We start from the raw sequence: 23,393 nt of genomic DNA on the forward strand, positions 1-23,393 counted from the left end.
CAGGCAAAACTAGAGAAAAAGTTAAGTTCATGTAAGTTTAAGCACTAGCTCAGGCGTTTTTCTAAAATGACCGACAAAAACAATATTACTACTTTTTTTTACATGCTTATTAGAACTGCCCAGTAGGTTTAAATATCTCCAAATTCATGGGAGGGATGTAGCATACACAAATACGTTTCAAGCACTCCAGTAGATCATATAAAATCAAATAAACTGATTTAAAAGGAGTCTTAATGCTCCAACACAATGTAGACTAGCATGCAGGTGTATATTTATATGTTTAGCTCATATAAAGCCATTTTTTTATCTTTTGGCATCCATTTGAGTACCTAAAATTTGGGTTTTGTTTTACTGTTTTTCATTGACGATCACTATTCAACAAAACATATTTCAATCTGGCACTCAAATATTAACTGCAGAAAGGCATTTATCAATAATATGTCCCAGTGGTTAATATTATTTAGCTTCAGAAAAAAAAGGACTGAATTACATCTTTAGAAATATTTTCAAAGCTATCCAATATTTATATTTGAACCTCTAATGATACACTTGACAAGATTATATCATGTCAATATTATGTACTTAAAGTAGTAAATACAGCATGCAACCAATCAGAAATAAACTAAAAATAACAAGTCTTAATTTTTGGTATTTCTCAGTCTGGGTCTTATTCTCGTAATTGTTCATTCTCAATCGGTCATTATAACACACTGAATCAACAAAGACTTGCAGCCTCGTCTGTAAACAAACCAGTGTGTGCAGATGAATGGATGGTTAGTTGGCAGGTTACAAGTCAGCAAATAGAGCACTATGCACTGAGCTAAAATAGCTAATTCTGAATTTCTACGACAGAGATGGCAAGTTAGCAAAGTTAGCATGACCCATTATAGGATTTCAGATGCAATCTGAGAAATTATTGTCACAATTATGAGAATAATTGTACTGAATACTGGATTTTCCTTGACAGGTTCAGGCCTACCTTCACTTCATCTCAGCTTTTATATTTTAACAGTTATGAAGCCAGCGGGTTTATATTTAAATCTAGATTTAAAAAAGAAAAAAGTCGGTATTAGAGGCCACACCGGCAGTATTACTGACAAAATTAGCTTGCTACATATGTGTCATATCGGCGTAGATGACTGAAACTGCAACACAGAAATGCAGAGATCATAATAGGTTTTGAAGAAGAATGTCTGTTTGTCCACCAGTGAGCAATGACAAGTTTATTTTTTAACTGTAAAATGTCCCACTCGATACATATTTTGGTCTTAAATAGCTAAATTAGTTACATACATGAATTTAGTCATCAGTTTGTTTTTTACTCTCAAATATCAGTAGAAGTAAAAAAAAAAAAAAAAAAAAATCAATCTAGATGAACATGTACATGACAACATATAACAAATCGTCTGAACATAGTTAAAGGCAAAATACTTTTATTCTTTCACCTGAGGTGTTTGTTGGTTGAAGACTTGTGGGAAGTCAAGTCTCGGTCTTCAGAGAGGCAGTGACCCCATTTGATTTATGAATTGATGTCAACAGTCTGGTCCCCTTTGTCAAAGCAGTTGCTCCTGGGGCTTTGCTTGCAGCATACCAACTCACACCTCTTTGTCCCCTCTAGAAGCCACTCTGCACCCGAGCATACAATATGAATGGATTTCCTCATTTAAAGCATCGGATTGCTGTTGTCACTAGCTAATGATGAATGATCAGGCCGTCATAAAGTCTTAATAACCCATGCTGCTTGAAAAACAATCTCTCCTTATGGGCTTAAAAAAGGAGTTTGTAGGGTTTGTTCATACACAAGTTGATTGCCTGGTTTCCAGGCGTGATAGACTCGGTGCAGTAGGAACTCCCCTGACTCTAAAAGCCTGACCTAGTCTCTAAGAATCCCTTCACGCAAGGGTCACTCGTCATTAGAAGCTTTAAGGAAGTGCCTTGCATAAAAAGTATGGCCACCCAAAGCGGCTGGCAAACACTCACTGTGCTTTTCATGCAGAGTCAAGTCCTTTATTTATGTTGCTCTTTACATAAATATCAGTGTGGTAGTTCTGGATGACGATAAAGCTTTGATCATTTATGCAGGTATAGGGCTTCTGCAGAGGCTAATCTTCCTGTTTTCATGCTTTTATTTGGTAAGAAGTATCATATTTATTCTTCTAAAATGTGCTGCATACAGCTACATTGCAATGAGTGTGGTGATGTAAGTGCACACAAAAAACTTTTGCCTCTGTGTAATGCAGTGACAGATTACATTCTCAAACTTTAGGGAGGTCAAGAGTGAGTTGTGGACTATGATGTGAAAGAGATTGCCTCCAAAAGATGAGCTAGAAATAGAAAACCTATCACTTCAGCACTGGATGGTCTGTTGACAAGATGGCTACAGGTCATTCTCTTCAACCATTATCCTTCTGGCCTACTGACTCCAAAACTATCAAGATGCATCAAATTGATTGGCCGCCTCACTCTTAAGGGACCACAAACTTGTTTGTTTGGTTGTTGTAGTCTGGAGAAACAGAGTCACTTTCACTGTCCAGTTGGGACACTGCAATAGAAGACTTGCTTGAATACCTATCATCAGTCATCAGTCTTTTACAAGGTGCTGTGAGCGAGAGAGAAAATACGCTAAGAGATTAGATAGGTGGACTGAATGAACTGTATGTTAGGGGAAGAGGTGGAAGGAGTGTATGGAAGTGGTAAAAAAGAAGCAGAAAGATCAAAACAAGAGAAGCAGAATTAAAAAGTGAGAGGAGGAGAGTGGAAAAAGCTGTCTGCCAGCATCTCTCTCGCCCTCTTCTCACATGATGTTATGTAACAGTGGGTGTTTTTAATCGTTTCGTGAGTGCTGCTCAATTTGTCTCTGAATCTCTCTATAGCAAATATCTTTTCACTCAGCACTAAAAAGTGCATCAAATAGGTTCAAGCATTTGTTCTTTACTCAGAAAAGTTCTATTTCTGCTCATTATTCCACATTAGCGAGGACTGCAAAAGTACAATAACACACAGACTTCTCCTGCACACTTTCCTTATTGGACCTAAACCAGAAAATGCACAAATCCACTTCATGAGGCTTCAGTTTAAAATTTACTTGGGTACTGGGTTCCTTTGGAAGACAACATTTAGACAGGTCTTGTAATATGTATGTGTCTGTGACAGTGGTATATCTAACATAATTGAAGAAATCAGCTTCACTGCATGCTATATTCTACAGAGTGCAGCCATTAATAGGAACTTGACATATTTTAGATGATAACTAGAAAATACTACATTTGAACAAAATGTTTGCTGCTAAAGGTTTGCAGTTGAAACATTTGAAATAGTTGAAATACTGTTAAACAGTTTATGCTGCAGTCAAAATACAAATACAAAAACAAATAAATAGCTAAGAGTAAGCACTGAATGAAGTTGAAGTTTTGATTTAAGTACAGTGTGAAATTAAAGTATCAGTTTAAACAAAAAAACTGAAAGGCCGCTGAAGTTGAAGTTGAAGTTGAAGTTCAAATGTAGGTGATAAATTGAGCTGGAGCGGGTGTAAGCACTGAAAGCAATTGAAGTAAATTGTGTATGAACAGTGAAGTTTGTGTAGGAACTTGAGTTTTTTTGTTTTTTGTTGTTCAAAAAGACTTGAGACCTGAAAGGATTGGACATTCAAAGTGTAAGCACTGAAAGGAGTCAAAATGTCAGCTGAAGCCACAGATGAATAAAATCCAAACATCAATTAACGTGTTAGTGGTGAAAGCAGTTGAACTGTTATTTGGAGAATCAGAGGTAACAACAGTTGAAAGAAACAGAGAAAGCAATTAAAATTTAAATTGTGTGTAACCACTATAGTCATTTGAATTATAATTTGCAGAGAAAGAGATGAAAGCAGTGTTAAAATAGTTGAAGTTTCAGTTAAAGTGGAAGTGCTGAAGACAGTTAAACTACACTGTAGGCAGTTGACACATAACAGGTGTAAGCAGTTATAGTACAAGTATAGAGTCAGCAAGAAAATTGTAAATGATAAAAACACAGGTTGTGTCAGCCACAGATGTAGTCTTTCTGTGCAATAACAATGTAAAAACCTGAAGAGGCATAAAAATTCAACTGCAAATATAAGGGAACAGAAATGTATGAAAAAGTCGAACAAATATGATGTCAATATGCATTGAGCATCTGAGGATCTGTCTTTGGGGCAATATGGGCATAGTTTAATTGCTTGGTATTAGCTAGAAAATAAAGCAGATCGTATTCCATTCTTTTCTTTACTGTACTTTTGTTTCAAGTGAAAATTGTGAGTGTGACTGTGAAAACTTGGGTAACTTTGGGGGCAGCAGAATGACTTACCGACGTAGTCCTATTACTAATGTTCCTTTACTTTTCTGGTGCTTTTCAGTCTTTAATTTCAGCAAGGTGGTGATGGAAGGTGTCCAGTTTCTTAAAACTTTCAGTTTTAAATAAACATATAGCAAGATCAGCATACAATGACAGTCAATTTTGAAAAAACAAGTAATCTAACCAAGGCAAAACACATAGCCAGAGTCAAATTATATAATAGTTTGAGATTGCAGTTTGCAACCAAATGAAACTCCTCCTAGCGTTCAGAACAGGAAAAGTCATTATTTTTAGCCATATAAGAATATCAGTGATATCTGCTAAACTTAATCGATGGACTCAATAGATAGCTGGTTCTGATGAAACCAGTTGGAGCGTTGAAGGTGGGTTGTCTCAATTGCACACTGAAATTAAAGCTGACAGCAGTAAAGACGGAAACAGGTTTTAAACTGGCAGGAACAAGATGATTGGTTGACAGAGGACTTGGCAAAACAACCACGGCTGTTTGACTTGGAAATAAAAAAGGTAAAAACCTAAATAAAAGAGTAACCATAAAGATAGCCTTCTTGATTGAAAGCTTAAGTCTATAAGAGCATTTCTGAATGGAATAGTCATTCCTCTGAAAGTCTGCTTTTGACATGTTTCAAACTGAGCCCACTTAAAGGAAGAACTCAAATTGACTGACAAAAGACAAAGTCATAACTTCGGCCAGATCTGCCTTTCAATGCTTTGCAATGCTAATGCTTTGCCAAGTGTATAAATCTGCAGCTCAATAGAGACACCACCCCACATCTTCATATCAACAGCAATTTGTTTGAGCAATTCAACAAGAAGCCCCTAGAACATTTAAACACGGGTCACTTCACCGAGAAAGCTTTAGACCGCATTGATGCACAATTTTCACCAACAACAAAAAGAAACTGCGAGGGAAAGTGAAGAGAAAAGAAGCTAGGGGAAATGCAAGACAAAGAACCCAGCGCAACAGATCCCAAACTCAGGTTCAACAAACTAGCTGCAGCCAATCCACTGCATCTATTCAATCCATTTGAATTCAGAGTTTCTTTCATCCCCATGCGACAATTAGTCTGGTGTCCAACAAAAGGTAGTATTTACCTTCACAACAATAGTGTGACAGTATCAGATAATCGTATGAGGGTGTGATAATTAAGCTTGAGTCACAAACATACGCGTGGGCATGCACACACACACACACACACACACACACACACACACACACACACACACACACACACACACACACACACACACAAACACACTCTGACCCCACCTTACTGCTTTCTTCAGAGCGTCCAATAGCTTTCTCTGCTTGGCAAGAGTGGAGCTTTGAGTTGCTACCAACCAGGCCACCCAGTAGTGAGTGAGACCTGCCAGCAACACCCCAGGCACATGCCAATAGAGCTGAGAAGGCTGATATTGGTATGCTGAATATTAATACTATTAGAAACTAGTAAACAGAATGCACTTTAATAAAGCAGCAACACAGACAACATTTTACAAGTTGAATCTCTCCTCTACACAAAATGAAACTGTTTTCACTACAGGTAAATATGGGATATGAATGGGGTGAATTTTTGTGTTTGAAATGTCTTCAAATGTCTTCCTGATGTAAATTGGATCTGCTGCAATGTTTGTAGTATATGTTCATATAATGAGAATGTAGTTTTTTATTATTTAAAACAATATCAAGTCTCTAACTTCACTCGACAAGTCATTAATAAAGGCAAGAGCTCGAGTAAGTGTAATAAGTGTTAAAGAGGGAGCTCTTCATTTGGTTTGGCTGAGTCAACTTCACCAGTTTGTTCTGTTGTTCTGTTGAGTTGCTGACAAAGTATCAGTCTGACTCTAATAACTGAATCACAGTCACACTGAAGAGACCTTCCTTCTGGATGTGACAGAAGGGGTAAACAAGACAAAACAAAAGGCTAATCATACCATGTGACATAACTGTTCTGTATAGAAAACTGCATGTTTTATAAAGATAAAAGCACTACATATCCCACAGTTTCCACTCCTGGCTGATTAGACCTCTGAAGGTGAGCCTTTTTGCATGTGCCAACATAATACATACAACATACCTTCTAACCTGTGCAGATACATTTGTTTACTTCAAACTATGTCATACAGTGATATTTTGGACCAGTGGTTTAAAAAAAATAGTAATTTCTTTCCTCCGTGGCACCCACACATAGACAACATACACAGACACTTTCAGCTTGATGTGAAATACAATACATATATAACATAGGTCTATTCTCAGTCAAATAGAAGTCTCTTTTGCTCGTCCACAGAGATGGCCTCGAAATACAAGAGAAACCAGAGAAAAACAGGAGTGTTGGCAGGTATGCTTTAAAGGTTCCATAAGATTCTGAATCTTTTATATCAATTATTTTGATGTATTAATCACTTTTTATTGCCAATGTGTAAATGGCTTCACATAACTTAAAAAATGAGATCCTGCCCAACTTTCTTGGTTGCATGTGGGCTGATTTATGCTTTTCTTAATGATTTTCCGTTAAAGTCCAAAGGATGTGATATTTATGTGTGCTCTCGAGTGCCTTCTCTTTCTGCTTCCCTACAGTGTCAACAGTATGCAACGCTGTCAAAGAGAAAGTCCAACATAATGTCAAAAGTCTAAACTAACATCACTGCAGTGCTTGTGAAATATAGTATTGTAATATTGTGGTTTTATCTGGCTAACATTAGCTTGCTTGCTAACGCGGCCCAACTGCTAGTTAACATAGCAAAATACTGTCAACTAGCTTCATGCAGACATCCAGGGCTGATCTGGCCAGCTTGCCATTTGTAGGTTACTTTGTCGGCTGGCACTGTGGAGATTGCCTGCTCACTAATGTTATTGCAAGCAAAATACTATCTCAGTAGATAGACTGACTTTAGCTTGGAAAATCGCTTCACCAGCTAATGTGATACTTGATACTAACTTACGTATTATGACAGTGTTGATTTTTGCCAAAAATAAATGAATGAAAGCGAGTAACAGGACCCTGCAGTTCACTTAACAGCCAGCGGCCTGAAAGTTAAATACAACTTTTAACAAAGACATTTTGCTGAACCACAGCAGCGAGACATGAAAAACAAATGAACAAGTTCATAGGCATTTTGGAAGGAACAGACAAACTATATAATTTTCTCAAAAGAGGCACCAGATCAAACATTCAGTGACAAAAAGTTTATGTTTTATTGCTTTTCTGAAAGGAATTTAGTGGTTCAAAAGTCCTGAGTCCATTTTTCTCAAATGCCAAATAGACTAAAGTGTCAGTATTGATATTGTCAATTTCACTCACTGGCTTGATGAGCACCAAGGTAATAACTGCATTCAAGCCCTTCACCCTGCAGATTTCTCATGGGAGACTGATAATATTAAACCTGATGTGTAATTATACATTCAGCTATTCTTAGTTCTATCTGTCTCCATGCTCACCTGCCAGACAGCCTTTTGATGCATGAGCTATTAGTACATCCTAGAGTGCACTGGACCATGGATTATGAAGACAAACTGGAGATAGCGTACAAATAATGGCTGCTGGTGGTCTCTTTTTCTCTCACTGTCATCCATCCATCTCCCCCTCTTCAGTTTACCCTTACCTCAAGATGAAATGTTGATCAGTCTGGGAAATATGACACCCCCACATCTTCCTCTGAATTTGTCATTTCACTTATCGCTAGCTGACATCTTAGTATCGACACAATGAGCGAGGGGAATGGGGATATAATACCTGTGAGGTTTAGAGGTGGGACGGTAATCACACACCTGTCCATCTGCTGTCACCAGAGAATAGAGTGTGATTGTGTCTCTGGGCATGAGAGACAGAAAGAGAGCATGCAAGCCGTACATGTTGTACGCGTGTGAGTATGTGGTGTTTGTGTATGTGTGTGTGTGTGTGTGTTTCTAAGCCATACATCTTACTTCAGGGGGAGGAATATGACTCCTGGAGCTTTATCACCAAAAGAAAGACTATTCTTAGGAGATATCTTTTACACCAGATTCAAGCCCAAGAGGCGTTTATTTCATCATTATTTTATCTTGTGTTTCACTAATTCATTCCTCTCAGTCTGGTCAGAAGAGTGAATTAACTGGTTAAATCAGATACTGATTGAAAGGATGGACATTTACACTGACACAAACGTTTATGTGGCTACAGAGTAGTGGTCAAATCATCAAGTCCTCCAAATTAAACTACAAATTACTTTGTTTGTCATTGCCCTAAAGCCTTTTCTTTATTGGCAGGATGGCATGTGATTTTTTACCACTATGATAAAGGTTTTGTAAAGATGAAGCCCAAAAACAACTCGAGAGGGAAAGATCATTTTTTGGTTTGAAATAAGCACTTTGTTAAGGTTAAGGCCAGTGCTGTAGTATGTGTGTCAACCAAGTCCAGCAATATACATTTTTTTTTCTAGAGTAACCGTGGTTACTTGCAATGTCAATTGCAATTGCTGCCAAAACTCATCTCATTTGGACTTAGTTTTGACATGGAGTCCAACCTCCTTGGACTCACTCCCAACTAGTCCTTGTCTTGGACTCGACAAAGGTGGTCTTGACAACAGCACAGGTTAAGGGACTTCCATCATTATGGTTACAATAATAACCACTTGGTCGGGGAACCACCCTGGTCAAAGCTAAAAACATTTACTGTTAAACCAAGAAACAAACCTTCCTCTTCCATGTGTAAGTCTGACATTTTTTCATAATTCCTACAGCTGTTAGAGAGCTTTAACCTTTCGAGGCAGGTGGACTCACAAGATAACAAAATTACAAGATCATTCGAGAATCCATCTTGTCAGGCCTAAATCTATGCTTTTGGCCAGTACAATGGTACCAGACTAATTAGGGTCCTTTAGGAGCTACTGGCAGCTACGGGGGAGGGCACTAGGTGTGACGCAACAAGATGACACTGTTCATCAAACAACAATGGCAGTTAGTGTGGATGCTGGTAGCATCAGTTATATCAGATCTGGAGAGTATTTCTTTATTGAAAGAAGAGCAAAGAACGACAGTGATGGAAAATATGTTTTCGTTCTTCTTCCAACTGGGTTTGGTAAGAATTTGACTACGACTATGGTTCAGTGGTCTGATTGGTTGAGGTTCGCCAGTAATAGACAGTGATTAATACTGAGACAGACTGTTCATCTTTCTTTTTCAAAAGTGCCTTTTCCAAAACTTTTCTAACGATGACTTCCCAGTTGGTTCTGTGTAACAAATTATTTATTTTGTGTAAGATGTTTTGTGTATCATTTCCTCTCTGTGGGTCCCTAAAAGTCCTTTAAATTAATGTAGCAGAACTGCTCACAATGTATGTGCACAGTAGGGCTTTAACATGTCACAAGAGATTGCAAGTAGATGTTGATTTGTTTCATTGGTCAGATGTCAAAAAGACTGAGAAGAAAACTGAGATACTGGAGAAGGTTTGTTAGCGTGAAGGCCTTAATGAATATTATGCCACAGATGACCCCTACTGGTCAGAGCTAGTCATTGCTACAACCCTCCTACAGTAATCTATAATGTCACTTCTTTTATTCTCCTTAAATGACCCATAGTTTTGCACCGTGAGAAATAAAACAAATCTTCAACAAAAAGTTCTAAAAGTCCAAAACTATGAATGCACTCTAACACTGAGCACATGAGTCATGATCTTGTGATCATGATCTCTTTTTTTGATTATGGTTATATTTTGTTTTGCAAAAAAGTTTTGGTCCTGCCGAAAGGTGTGTCATATCTTTTGTTATCTTTTCTAGTGTGCAGAGTATTTGCAACCCTGAGGTATAATTGGAAGATAACAAGTCACCACATATCACCTTTGCTTTGAATCATCCGACAATATAGCTGTTAGTGCCATGAATGCAACGTGTGTGTTTTCCCATGTCATTCCCACAGTCCCATCCCCCCAACAGGAACCATAGTCTCCCCTTATCCCATTAAGACAATTGCCAAGACTGGCATTCAAACATGTGCATGTGTGTGTGTGTGTGTGTGTGTGTGTGTGTGTGTGTGTGTATGCGTGCAAAGACGTACACACACAACACACACACACACACACACACACACACACACACACACACACACACACACACACACACACACAAACCCACATATACGGACGAATGCACACAAATATACCAACCCATACACACACTGGGCAGAGAAAGAGTAATTTCAAAATCAATCCTTTTGGAGAAAAAGAGTGGAAAAAAAAGAATGAGAGCCCCAAAACCTCCACCAGTGTTGGCTGATTGTAAAGGACTGTCAGTTACTGCAGTCTTCTATTGGGCCAAAGGGAAGCAGCAGGATTCAACTTGGGGCCCAATAAAGGGCTATTCTTCCTGGAAATCGGCCCTCACACATGGACTTGAATGCACTTGAACGCTAATCTTCCGAGCTGTGGGAGCCCACTCTATATTCACAGGCTGTGCCACCCCAGCAGGCACAGCCGCGCATGCTGATGCTATAACACACACTACCAGGCTAATGCTAAAGCTAACAAAGGGTTAATGCCAATGTACTGAAATCTCTGGATTCTGATTTTACTTCTCACACTGAATGTTTGAGACATTAATTATTATACATTGTACCTCTAGTAAGACCTGCAACAATAGCATTTAATTTAATAACTTTTGTTTATATGTTATAGGTAAATATAAATGCTTCTATACATCTTAGATAACTTGTTCAAAAGGTCAGGTCACTCAAATAAAAAAAGAGAAGTTTTCTTGGAAATAACTAGGCCTACACAATTTGGAACTAATTGTTGGGAAATGAAGACTGTGTAAAATTGGCACACTTCCTATAAATTTAATCCAATCAACTGCTAGCATAACTTAGAGAGTATTTTCGTTACTGGACAGCAAAAAGATGAACTTTGCAAAAAATTTAACATATATCAAAAATATCAGTTACCTGTAATAGATAACATAACCCTGTTTAGCTGTTTAACTTACACACTTGGACAAGCAAGACACAGATTAGATGCTTTATTGTTTGTATGTTCATTACATTTCACTTTTAATGTTACAAGAGAAAATGCTTTAAGGATGAGAACTAATGTTATCTTGGATAATGTGTTTGGCTGGAGTTACTGGAGTTTTAAATGACTCTCAAAACTGATATAGTAGCACCAGGATGTGCTATAGTATTTAACATGACCTTTAACCCCACAAAGTGTAGAAAGGTGATGATATGCCCCTCAGCCTTAGTATCACTCTCACTAGAGCGTCATGCAAAACATTTCAGTGTGTGGAGAAATCAAGACAGGCCCAATGTTTCAAGTGGCAGCTGCTGACTGAGCTTTGTCTCTAAAAAAGTACGTCTCTCTGACCTTTTTCTCATCTCTTCAATATTTATTTAAAGCCTTTTACAATTTAAAAAGGTCAAACTCTGGTGACTCTTAGTGGTATTACCAAAAATGACACAGCAGCTAAAAGCAATGCACACATTACTTTTCAATTGTCTGCAGACATTTATGCCATTAAAATAATTAATTAATAATTATCACATAAAAATTCCACCCATGCAAGCTTTACATGACCAAATGTAAACTACAGGCTATAAACACACACAGGAACATACAGGTATACTTTTTTTAATCCAGTGAAGAGTGGTAGTCAATGCCAACTATCCATCTGTCTCATTAACAATGTTCAGAGCCTGAGCTATTTCTGCTTAGTGTGTGTTTCACCAGTTGGTGGTCAATTAATTATCTACATCTTATTTTGCACTGATGGCACTGCGGACTACATCTTACTATACTGCAATCTTGATCATGATTTATGAAGCATACAGTGCCCTTTATTATTTATCACTGTCTATGCACACAAAGCACATTTGATTTTTACCTGTACCATGTAAATTATTATTTTGTGGCTCCCTCAGTAAATACATTATTCTGTTGACAGAAAAGTATAAAGGTTTAGAGTATTCATCATAATGTCAGGCAATTTTCAACTTCAGTTCCCTTGCGAAGAGCGTTTTAGCGTCTTCAGCTCATTACTTCTGGTTTTCTGCATTGTTACTGCAACTTTACTGTTTGGTTCACTCATGCAGCTGTTTTCAGCAAAAAAAAAAAACTCTGATTAACTCACTGTACACTACCAGCCCAGCAACCAATGGTGGAGAGACACGAGTTAGCAGAAAATAGTGGGAAATTTAGTAATAGGAAGCTAGGTATTTACCTCAGGAGTAGGTAAAGAGCTTAAAAGAGAGTGAGTATTGAACTTACATTCATCAGGTAGACAGATGCATGAAACATGTGTACAGTGACACTCTGTTTTAGACCAAAGTCTGTCTTGAATAACACTGTGGTTTAATGTAATCTAAACTTGTGGAAATTGAAGAGATAAAAACTTCTTGAGGATGCTCAGGATTCCTTTGCACGAATCACAATCTTAAGATGTTTAAATACCTTCATGACAAGACTTCATGATTATATATATTTGCTTTATAATTAAAGAACATGGGGCTGAAGAGACACTTTACAGGGAGCTTTACATGGATGAACAGGTACTTGTGTACTGGTGTCTTCAGTTATCTCTAGAGAAATACTGCCCTCCAGTGGACAGATAATTAGATAAAATGTCTCATATGACCCTTCTATTATGCAACAACCACTAGATATCCAGTAATCATGTCTTCACCGACTAAAGTGTTCACTAATACAAGAGGAGTCTTGGGCTGGCACTTCTGGATCTCCATCCATCCATCCATCCATCCATCCATCCATCCATCCATCTCTCATGGGAAAAGCAGTTTGGGTTTGTCATCTCAGTCAACTCAACATGCTCAGCAGATTTGTGCAATGCTTAAGACCCATTTCAAATTAGTCTAAAATCATACTGATACTGGCAGGCATAGTTTCATTTTAAATTAGGCCTAAATGGAAAGATTAAGTCAGTGTTTCAATGCTCTTCAGACACCACCACCCTCCCCAATAAAACTGGATGGTATCATACTTGCACAATCCTACGTAAGCATGCTGCAGGCATCAGCAATTTTAAGTCATGGGAGGAAATTTGCCATGTCGATGTATTTAACCTGACTGCAGCGCTTGACGATCTCAAATAAGCTTTAAAACATAGTGTATGACAAGAATAGTGTAGTGTGAAACGCCTTGCAGCCAGCAGTGTTATGATCAACACTTGAAATATAACCATTACAGTGAGATGTGCTGGATGCTAACAGTAATACATTAATTTAAGAACATGGTTGTTTAAGGCAGTGGTTCCCAACATGGGGGTCAGATAAATAAGTATGGGACAAGTGAAAGACAAATGCTTGCCCCATCCTTCATTACCACTGCAGAAGCACCCATAAGCAAGGCCATTAACCCCCGACTGCTCCAGTGGCTACAGATCAGACTGTGGTTGTACTAGGAAGCTTAAAGATGTGAATGTCTGTAACCGAGTCAATGTGAACGGGACATTCCTGAAAAAGGAAGCATTGCTCTCAGAAAAACTTCCCTCAATAATTATATGTGTAAATAAATACATCAGATAAATCTGAGGGGTTGTGAAATGATTGTTGTGAAAAGAAAAAGCATGGTTCTGCTGCATAAAGTTATATATATTTCTTACATTTTATTACTTTATATTTTTATTATGTAGCCACGCAGTGTGACTCTAGGCATTGGTTGTGAGTCCAATACTTTGGTCCAGACTGAGATATCTCAACAACTATTTCATGGATTGCCATGAAATTTTACTAAGATGGTGAACATGGTAAACATCTTACAACCTCAGCATGTTCACTTTTGAAATTGTGAGCATGTTAGTGTGCAACATTAGCATTATCATAACCTAAGTATAGCCTCACAGAACCATTAGCATGACTGCAGACTTTCAGTCTTGTATCTGTTTTTTTTTATATATATTAAATACTTGATAGCATTACCTCATCAGGCCTAAGATTTCAAATTCACTGTTCTGCTGGAACTCAACTTAGTTTTTGTTTTACTTTTATGCCCGTATTGGAGAGCAGACAGTACAGACAGAGAGGAAAAGGGGGAAAGAGATGGAGAATGACAACGTAAGTCCTCAGCTGGACTTGAACCAAGAATTACTCTACCCCTTGGCCATCAGGATCCCCCAATATTGCCTCATTTGAAGACGTCATGAGTCACTTTTAAGGTGTTATTACATCAAGAGCTTCTTTTGACAATCAAACCCCAAACATTTTCTGAAAGCATAACCTTTTGCAACAAATCAATGAAAATGTAAAAACATTCAAAGTCAAACTGGACACTGGTAGGTGAAGCACAACGAATCAGAACAGGACATGTCACACGGGGCCAGGACACACCATGCTGGGTCATGCTGCTCTGGGAGATTTATTTAGTGATTTTTCGTTTTTTTGTTTTTATTATGTTTTTCACTTGCGCTCCTGTCAGGAGTGTGGTAAATGGGACAGTCAAGCAGCAAGAGTCACAGTTCATTATCATCATCATTATCATCATCATCATCACTGTCACCACCATTATTATCATCCTCCTCATGGTATCATAGCAAATAATTTTCATCATCATTTAACTTTTTCCTCAAGCTAGAAAATAATTTACATCACATTGTTTTCACTGACTTTTGAGACCACAAACATTCCAGCAACACACTCTAGGATTAAGGGTGGGTAACAATCAGAAAAAGCATGACTTTTTGCATAGTATTAAATGAACAAAGACATTGAGTTCTTTATTTACAATTATTGTATAGATAAAAAAAATATCATAAAAACAAGATGAACACTTAAATCACTTACCCATAAATGGCTAAGTATGCCAAAAAGTTATCTGTTGGCATTTCTCTTTTTCTTTGTTCCACAAACTGCATGCTGCTAAATACAGTACATCGAGGCAGGTGAGAGTATATTGCAAGAAGTATCATTGATATCATCATTATCATTATCATCAGCATTATCATCATCATCATCATCATCATTGTCGGTGTCATCGTCAACATAATTATTGGTTGTTACAACACGTGTTATCATTTGGATGTAATCACAATGTTTTGAAGTGTTTCTGACAGGAGCAGTGATTGATTACATACAGCCAAACAGCTGCGTCGGCAGTATGACTCGTTTTGGTGCATGATGGTAGATGTAGTCAGGAAGAGTTCCTGTTCTCACACGAGTCCGCATGGAGTTTCTGTCCTGTGTAGACTCATTGCTGTATTTACAAAGATTATTTTTAAACTTGTCGTCTTTGCATTCTCTTAAAGCTGAATGTCCTCCTGGATGTAAAAGTGTATTGAGAATGTTGGCTTAAGTCTTTTTTTTATTTTATTGAAAACGCTGTTTGTTTATTGTTTTTAATTTTTTTACAGACAAACAAATAAATTGTCAAGGAAACAAAATAAATCAACAGCTTGTAAGCAGAATATCAGAATCCAGACTGTTTTTTTCAACTTAAATAAGACAGATTTTATTCAAATGGTCCATGTTACTTTTTCAACACGCCTGAGCTGACTGGTAAAGCTTGTGCACCCTCTCCAGATGTACAGATTGACTGGGAAATGACAGAGGAGGAGGATATACAAAAGAAAAAGATGCACTGATAAATGATTGTATATACTGTAGTAGTGTATAGGATTTGTTTTTTTAAGTAGAAAAACCGTCAATTTTTTCAAGTTGCATAATGAGCCTATCACGTCATGCTTGCCAATGACTTCGGTTAGTAAATAGAAATAACAATAGTACAGGCTAGTTAAGTGGCCTTGTCCTTCTGAGTGCAATAAGACAGGGTAAATGTGCATTCTGTATGTAACTTCTCTCTTGTAATGTCTGATTGGTCAAAGCACAATAAATAGTTTACAACTAGTGAGTACAGTTGAGATGCTAGAGTACTGTATATTCTGTGACGGCAGGAAGACAAGCTCGGTTAAAACACACAAAAGCACATCTAGAATTACACCACAGAAGTTTTCATTCATAACCAGATAGTGCAGAAAAGGATCGTCTTTTTTTATATATAGAAAAAGAGTCAAAGCAACATTCCATTTTTGTTGTAATTTGTTTGTTTCTTTTTGTCAGTTTTTCCTTTTTTTTTTTTAGATGTTAAAAATGCCAACAGCTTTGTGGGGCTGCATGTGTCCCTCTGCTAGAGGAAAAAGAAATCCATTGAACCAAAAATAAATCAGAATTAAATAAAAAATAAACAACACAATATATTCCAAACTTTAAACAAAAACAAACAAAAAAAAAAGTCTGATTTCCGTGCGGCACAGATAAGCCAAATATAACTTTGCAGATTTCTAATATGACTCGATTGCAGCCTTTTTGATGGTCACATATTTTTAAAACATCAAGTCCTTTGAACAAGCAGGTTTATCTAGAAGACAGTTCACTGTAAAGGTCCTGATATCAGCCTTTGACTCGAGCCCTGACCCCAGGCCAGCGCTGAAGCACAGAAAAAAAAACACAATAAAAAAAAGAGAAGAAGAAGAAGTAGTGAAAAAAGAATTAAATATTCCCCCTCTGTCACGAAAAGGAGGCCTCCGTTTAGAAAAGACAAGCCACTCCAACTTCATCCCAACAATCATATAGCGTAATACTAAGATTCCACATTTACTACGTATCCCATTATATTTTGGTTTCTTTTTGTTTGTCAATCCTCTAAAAATATCTACAATATTTGAAAAGATAGCAGGCAAATTCCAGCACAAGGTTTTTCAGTAATAACACACCAACACAGCTCTGGTCCTTCTGAGCTCCAGCTTCGCCTCTCTCCTTCTAGAAACCAGGAAGTTTATCTCTACGAGGTTGTAAACAAATTACATTCTCTTTAAGACATAAATAAGTCAAAGTATTTTGAGCCATTGAAGCAGGAACAAGGCAACATGCCAACAAACAAAGATAAACTCTCTCTAAATATATTTATATGTATTTATATTTATAGAATATATCCCATAAATGCTATCATCATCAATATTATTTTGCGTTCCTCTTTTCCGACAGGTGCAAAACTACTGTGCAAGTTGAGCCCTACAACCTCGTTACACATTTCTGTTTATGGATGAAATAAATTTTTACAGTCGGGTACATGTTCATGCCACACAGAAGAGGGAACTTTGCAGGCCAGGAACTCAGAGAAGCTGTCTTTAAAATAGTAGTCCACCGCGAGGCCTAGCCCATCACAACGAAAGAACTCCAATAAAATTAAAACCCTTTTAAATAAAACTTGGGTAATGTACATTCATGCAGGAGCAACAATAATAATAACGATAATAATCAGAATGAGAATCAGAATAATAATAATGTTTTTCAATTTAATTTAAACTATTATCAGTATTGACAATATTATTGTTGAGGAGAGGGAGTGTAAGGGGAGTTTAGAGTCTGTCCTGTTTTGCGATTTTTACTCCTCAGCAGTGTCTCCCTCCTCATTGTCCTCCTCCCGGTGCCACTAAAGACACAGTTCATACATATGTGCAGTCAGCGGCACGCTAATACAGTACATGCTAACACGCATATAGTCATACAGACCACCACCACCACCACCGCTGCCGCCACCATACACATACAACCACAAAAGCAGGATGGCTGTGTAGGTTTTGTGGCTTTGTTGCGCTTTTTTGATTGTATGTTAAGTTTGTTTTTCTTTTCACCTTGCCATATTACTTTAGATTTACTCCATGTCGAGAGGAGCAGAGAGCTTTAAGAGCTCAAGGTTAAGGGGGAGAGATGAAGATTTTGTCACAAGACCTGTCCTGTGTAGGTGGGAAATGTGGGGGGTTGGGAGAGGGGGCACTGGAAGATGAGTAATGAGCTGGATTCGGTGACATTTTGGGGGGTGACAAGGTGTAAGGTTGCAGTTAAAGGTCTGGAGGATTTGGAGGAGGTGCCCCCAGACTGCAAGGAAATTACTTTAGAGGTTAAGAGCTCAGGCTAGGATCAGGGTTAGAGGCTGGTCTCCAAGCTGTGAAGAGGGCTGGCGGGGCTGGAGGAAGCAGCTGATTTACTGGTGTCGATGGTGAGATTGATACCACTGTCGATGGCGTTGTTATTCTTGTTGGGGGATGAGGGCTGGCTGGAGTACTTCCCCCTTCTCCGAGCCGAATCATCGTCCGTGTCGTCGATGAGGGGGATGTTGGGCGTGGAGTCTTCTATCCTAAACTCAGGGTGTGTCATGAAGTTGTGGATGGATGATCTGGAGTCTGGTTTTTCCAGGCCTTCATAGAGGGAGCTACGGAATGCATTCACAACGCGGATCTGTCGTAGAAAAAGGGAGGAAAGAGAAGAGAAACGATGAGAGGTGATGCCAGAGACAAAATGAAAGGGCTGGAGGGACCCTCGGCATGAGAGGAAAGAGGGGAGTAGGAGAGAGAAGGTACAGAGAGGAGGGACAGAACCTCTCAAATGAGGATAAAGAAGTGAGGAGGAGGAGGAGGAGAAGGAGGAGGAGGAGGAGGAGGAGGAGGAGGAGGATAAGGTGAAGGAGCAATAAGAGGAAAGACAACTGCAGTCTTTGTTCTGCTTTCACACAATATGACTACAGTTCACAAGTCACTCAATTTTGGCGTGCACTAAGAAAAGCAGTGAGGAACACAATCATAAAAAAACACAACCAAATCATACATTTCAAGAAAAACAAATACCAAAGCAACACAAACGCTCGTTGTAAGTATACGCTTTAGTCCAATGTGCTGTATACCTAGAAACAAGCCACGTTAATAAATGGAATGCTCACAGAAAAACTAAAAGGAGAATATCACATGCAAGTTTGAAGAAATCTGGTGGACGAGGTCAGTAAGAAGGAAGGAGGTTAGATCTGAGAGATCCAATCAGGTGGTTTAAAAACTTCTGGGAGGTACCAGAGCACTGTCTCACACAGACTCTGAATGGGACACACAAACACACGAATATAGCACAGGGTGGGTAAAGCACAGTCCCAAACGGGGCAATGGAGACAGTCAAACTCAAGCCTGCATTAGGAGGTTGGTTCGACACGAGCATTGCAGTGTACAAACAAAACAACACATCCAAAAAAAAAAATAAAAAATTAAATTAACCAGTGGCATTTAGACAACGAGCAAACACAACAGGTTAAGATATTATGAATACAAGAAGTGAACAGGAGGTAAACAAACTACATGCAACAAGACAAGTGGACACCGGCACACACTGTTGACACAAAACATGTGGAAGTGAATAATGAAAATAATAGGTTTACTGTCAGAGGTCTGACAGTCAAAGTGTGTATTCAACTCCATGCACGTCTAAGTAAACACTCAAGTATAGGCCCCAAACAACTATGTGAACCTTTAGTGAGGAAGGTATCTGTGTGTCAGTTCAATTTGGACATTTTGGGAAAGTCTTCCTTTAGTCAAAACCTGTCTGCATGTACAATAGCTGCTGAAATTTAGGGGCAATTTGATAGCTAAAAAATATACTTTTTGATGCCTTTAAAGAACATTGATTTAAGTCAGCACACAGGGGTATATACCACACCATTCTGGTTGTATTTATAACGTTCCTGTTGGTGTCACAAAACTTCTTCTGCAGAATTATTCTGTGTAAATGCCATCTTGTTTTCAAGAATGTTTGTGAGCTGAAGCCATAAAAATATAATGTTGTTTATTATAGCAACGCTATTTTATTATCCCAATGCTAGTAAAATACACAGTCTACCAAATATTTAAATGTCAGTGAAAGATGATAATCATCTAATTGTGAATTAAACAATAGTTAAGTTATTATGGACCACCAATTCAACAGTATATGTATCAGCAGACACACAGATTGTTAGTCCCGCAACCACTGACATTTCTTATTCCTGAATAGTTTTCAGATTTGAAAATAGAGAAAAATGATTGTCGCAATTTCTAAAATTGTCAGATTACTTGTTTTTCCGAACCAGCAATGAAGAACCCCGTATCAATCAATTCATATTGATGTAAAGCAGAGAAAAGTAAAAACAAAATTTAAATTTATCAATTAACAAAATTGTTTCCCTCCTCAATCATTATAGGACCAAATATTTTGAATCCAATTGTCTTTTCCAAAATATTGTCTACCCTAAATATAATATTTTTTCAATGGGAAGTTGTACTAAAAGAGATGCTACTTTGCACTTTTATGATATATAATAAGCAAATACGTTTTTTTTTTCCTCAGTGTACTGTTTTGTACATCATATGGATACTCTATATACTGTAAATATTGTAGTACTGCTACTGTAGTAACTGTGGCAGAGTGTGGTATAAGGAGACAAAACAGATAAAGAAAAATAATAAGAGGAGCCTGTCTGGATGAGTGCATGTGACAGGATGTCTGACAAGTAACACTGATGGGGTGTCAGAAACGGGTGGGGGGTTGAATTTACGTCGGTGGTGCTGCAGAGGATCTCTGTCCGTAACTATGGCAACATGACAGTCAACTACACCGACAGTATGAAGCGACAAGATGGGATGAATTATTGGTGCAGCATTGCTTTATGGTGATTCTCCTGTCCCCTCCATTCCTGTCCACACACCCTGAGCAGAGTTTTATATCTGATTTTCATCAAGTAGATAAAGCTTAGAGACAGTGTGTGTGTGTGTGTGTGTGTGTGTGTGTGTGTGTGTGTGTGTGTGTGTGTGTGTGCATGTGTGTGTAAAAGAAAGAGAATGAAAGAGATAGAGGTGGACAAAAGAGATAGTCCCTGATACTGACAGTCCCCCACTTGTGGGTAGATTTTAGTTGCACCATTTGGAATCCCCATTTGAAAGAACATTTTTTTAAAGTCTACCACACATATTGGAGCTTCCTTTATGTTTTCTTGTCATTGCAGATGCTGTGTCTGCTGGAGAATACATGAAATAGCAGGTAGAATTTGCCTCAGCTCAGTTCAGCATGATTTGCCTCATCAGTAGCAAACTCACAGGTGAAACAACATTGCAACTTATACTTGAATGTTTACCCAGCCCCTTGGTGAGTTGATTGGAATTAGTTCACATTAATGTCCGTCAAGACATAAAATGGAAGGATTGGAAAATGGGACGATGGATGGGGGATGAGCAGAGGGAGACAAACTCACAACCTGAAATGTCACGCCGTGGGTATCACCCTTAGTCCTGCGCTCCTAGCACTCTGAGGAAACAAACACACATTCAACAATGAGAGGACAGTACACCCAAGCATGGGAGGAGATATCAAGATGAATTTGAAATCCAGTATGAACAGCAAAAAAAGACAGAAGAAAGAGAGGAAATGAAAAAAGCAGATTGCAAGAAAAAAAAGACGAACCTTCAGAGATGCCAACCCCAAAACTGGGGTTACTGTCACAGTAATTTGTTTAAAGAATAATAAGCCAGACAAAGTGTGGAAAAAAATAACTTTTTGTTTATGACATGATGGCACCCCTGAAGTAAAGAGAGCAGAGAAGCAGACTGACAGAGATCTGACTCACGGCCAGTAGTGGGAGGAGCAGTAGCAGCAGTAGTGCTTGTAGGAGAGGAAAGGGCATTGGACAAGGACACGTGACTAGGACTAGAAACATTGGTTACATCCTGGGTCTGGCTGGTGGTGGATGATTGGCGTCTCAGAGCCCCCGCCCCCTGAAAGGAGGTGCCACTCTTGAAGGTGTTGACTACATCAATCTGTGGGAGGAAAGCAGGACAGGAGAGGACAAATGGCTGCTCAGAGTGACAGAGACCAAATGGCAACACAGGTTGGCTGGGTGATTTTGGTGGTAAAGGGAGTACAAAGTGTCTCAATCATAACACGATGGGCGAGTGGGGGGCAGCGACAGGTCAGGGTGTAGTATCCCCTAAACTAAATGCTGAGTTTGACTCAAATGGTTAGTTCACCCAAATTACCAAAAATATTTTCTCTTTTCTCGAGGCAGACGGCCGCCCACCTAGAGCTGGGGTCTGCTCGAGTGTTCTGCCTCTTAAAAGGACGTTTTTCCTTGCCGCTGTCACCAAGTGCTTGCTCATGGTGGTAACTGTTAGGTCTCTGTAAATAATTTTATAAGGAGAACAGTGTAAACCTGCTCTATTTAAAAGGTGTCCTGAGATAACCTTAGTTATGAATCGGTGCTATTCAAATAATATTGAATACAATTGAATTAATGAAGGTGAATGGTTTTCAGATGTGGTGCTCACAGCATTAACTAATATGAAAACTACTGACAGTATATTGGTGGATTATCCAGAGTAACTGGGGCATTATTTAAATGGAATTTTTCAATGTTGTCACGACAACTAGATTCAATTCACGTCATTTGTATTGGGTGCCAAAATCTCAAACCAAAACAAATAAAATGAAAACTATCTGTATGGCTAAAGGTAAGACAGAAAATTAGTTTTATAATTTGGGTGATTTGACCCCTTAAGTGACTGGATATAGCATATGTGTAGCATACAGATGCAGTCATTTACATCATTCAGTGTATACACTCGTTTTAACGTACTTCAGGAATTAGAGAAAAACTATGGTTTACTATAACTGTTTTTTGTAACTTTGGTGATCGCTTCTATTGATTATGATAAGACTGTCCTCACTACATTACTAAAATCTCAAGGGGGAAAAAAAAAGTGTTAAATCAGTTTATTTTGCAGGTAAAAGTGAAACGAAGTGCACCTGCTGTATACTGTCATTACAAAGAAACACCACAAGTGTACACAACTACAGTCAGGTCTGTAACCTGTGATGGATGTTTACAATGAACAACTCCTGTTGTAATTTTATAGTATGCTGTTGTTTTCTCTTCCAAATAAATCTTACCTAACCTGAGGGTTTTAAACCTGTTTGGTCATCTGACTGCTCTTGCTTGTTGCCCCATTGAACTACAATGTTGTCAGAAGCGATGGCCGGAGCTCTGACAATCAGTTAAAATAAACCACCATTTTCCTTTAATACTGAAAACCTGTTATGTCTCGTTTGGCTGCGTCTGTATGATGCTGATCCATGGAATTGTGACATGGGATAGCTTCACCCTGGACCATCAGTGACACATCAGTAAAATGAAACAAATCCAACACACAGGGCAAACTGTCTTGAATATCACAGTGATAACGGTGTGCAGTGTTGGTCACAGTGAGAACAATTCAGTGACTATCTCCGGTTGTATTTAACCCCG

At 38.4% G+C, this 23,393-nt stretch overlaps 1 protein-coding gene across 10 annotated transcripts in view; it reads right to left on the reverse strand.

The window, feature by feature from the left end:
• Positions 1–14,620: 14,620 nt before the first annotated feature.
• Positions 14,621–23,393, reverse strand: part of atp2b2 (ATPase plasma membrane Ca2+ transporting 2) — a 71,087-nt gene continuing 62,314 nt past the window's right edge. For 4 of the 10 annotated variants that reach the window (XM_051415215.1, XM_051415218.1, XM_051415214.1 and 1 more), the window contains one exon: positions 14,621–18,541. In XM_051415215.1, the coding sequence (XP_051271175.1) occupies positions 18,230–18,541 (312 nt within the window). In that variant the 3' untranslated portion in view covers positions 14,621–18,229. Of the gene's footprint in view, positions 18,542–21,347; positions 21,401–21,719; positions 21,910–23,393 lie in introns of all 10 variants that reach the window. The other 6 variants (XM_051415216.1, XM_051415221.1, XM_051415219.1 and 3 more) reach the window with 5 other exon arrangements.

This window comes from Dicentrarchus labrax, unplaced genomic scaffold, assembly GCF_905237075.1.
Source record: "Dicentrarchus labrax unplaced genomic scaffold, dlabrax2021, whole genome shotgun sequence".
Taxonomy (NCBI): domain Eukaryota; kingdom Metazoa; phylum Chordata; class Actinopteri; family Moronidae; genus Dicentrarchus; species Dicentrarchus labrax.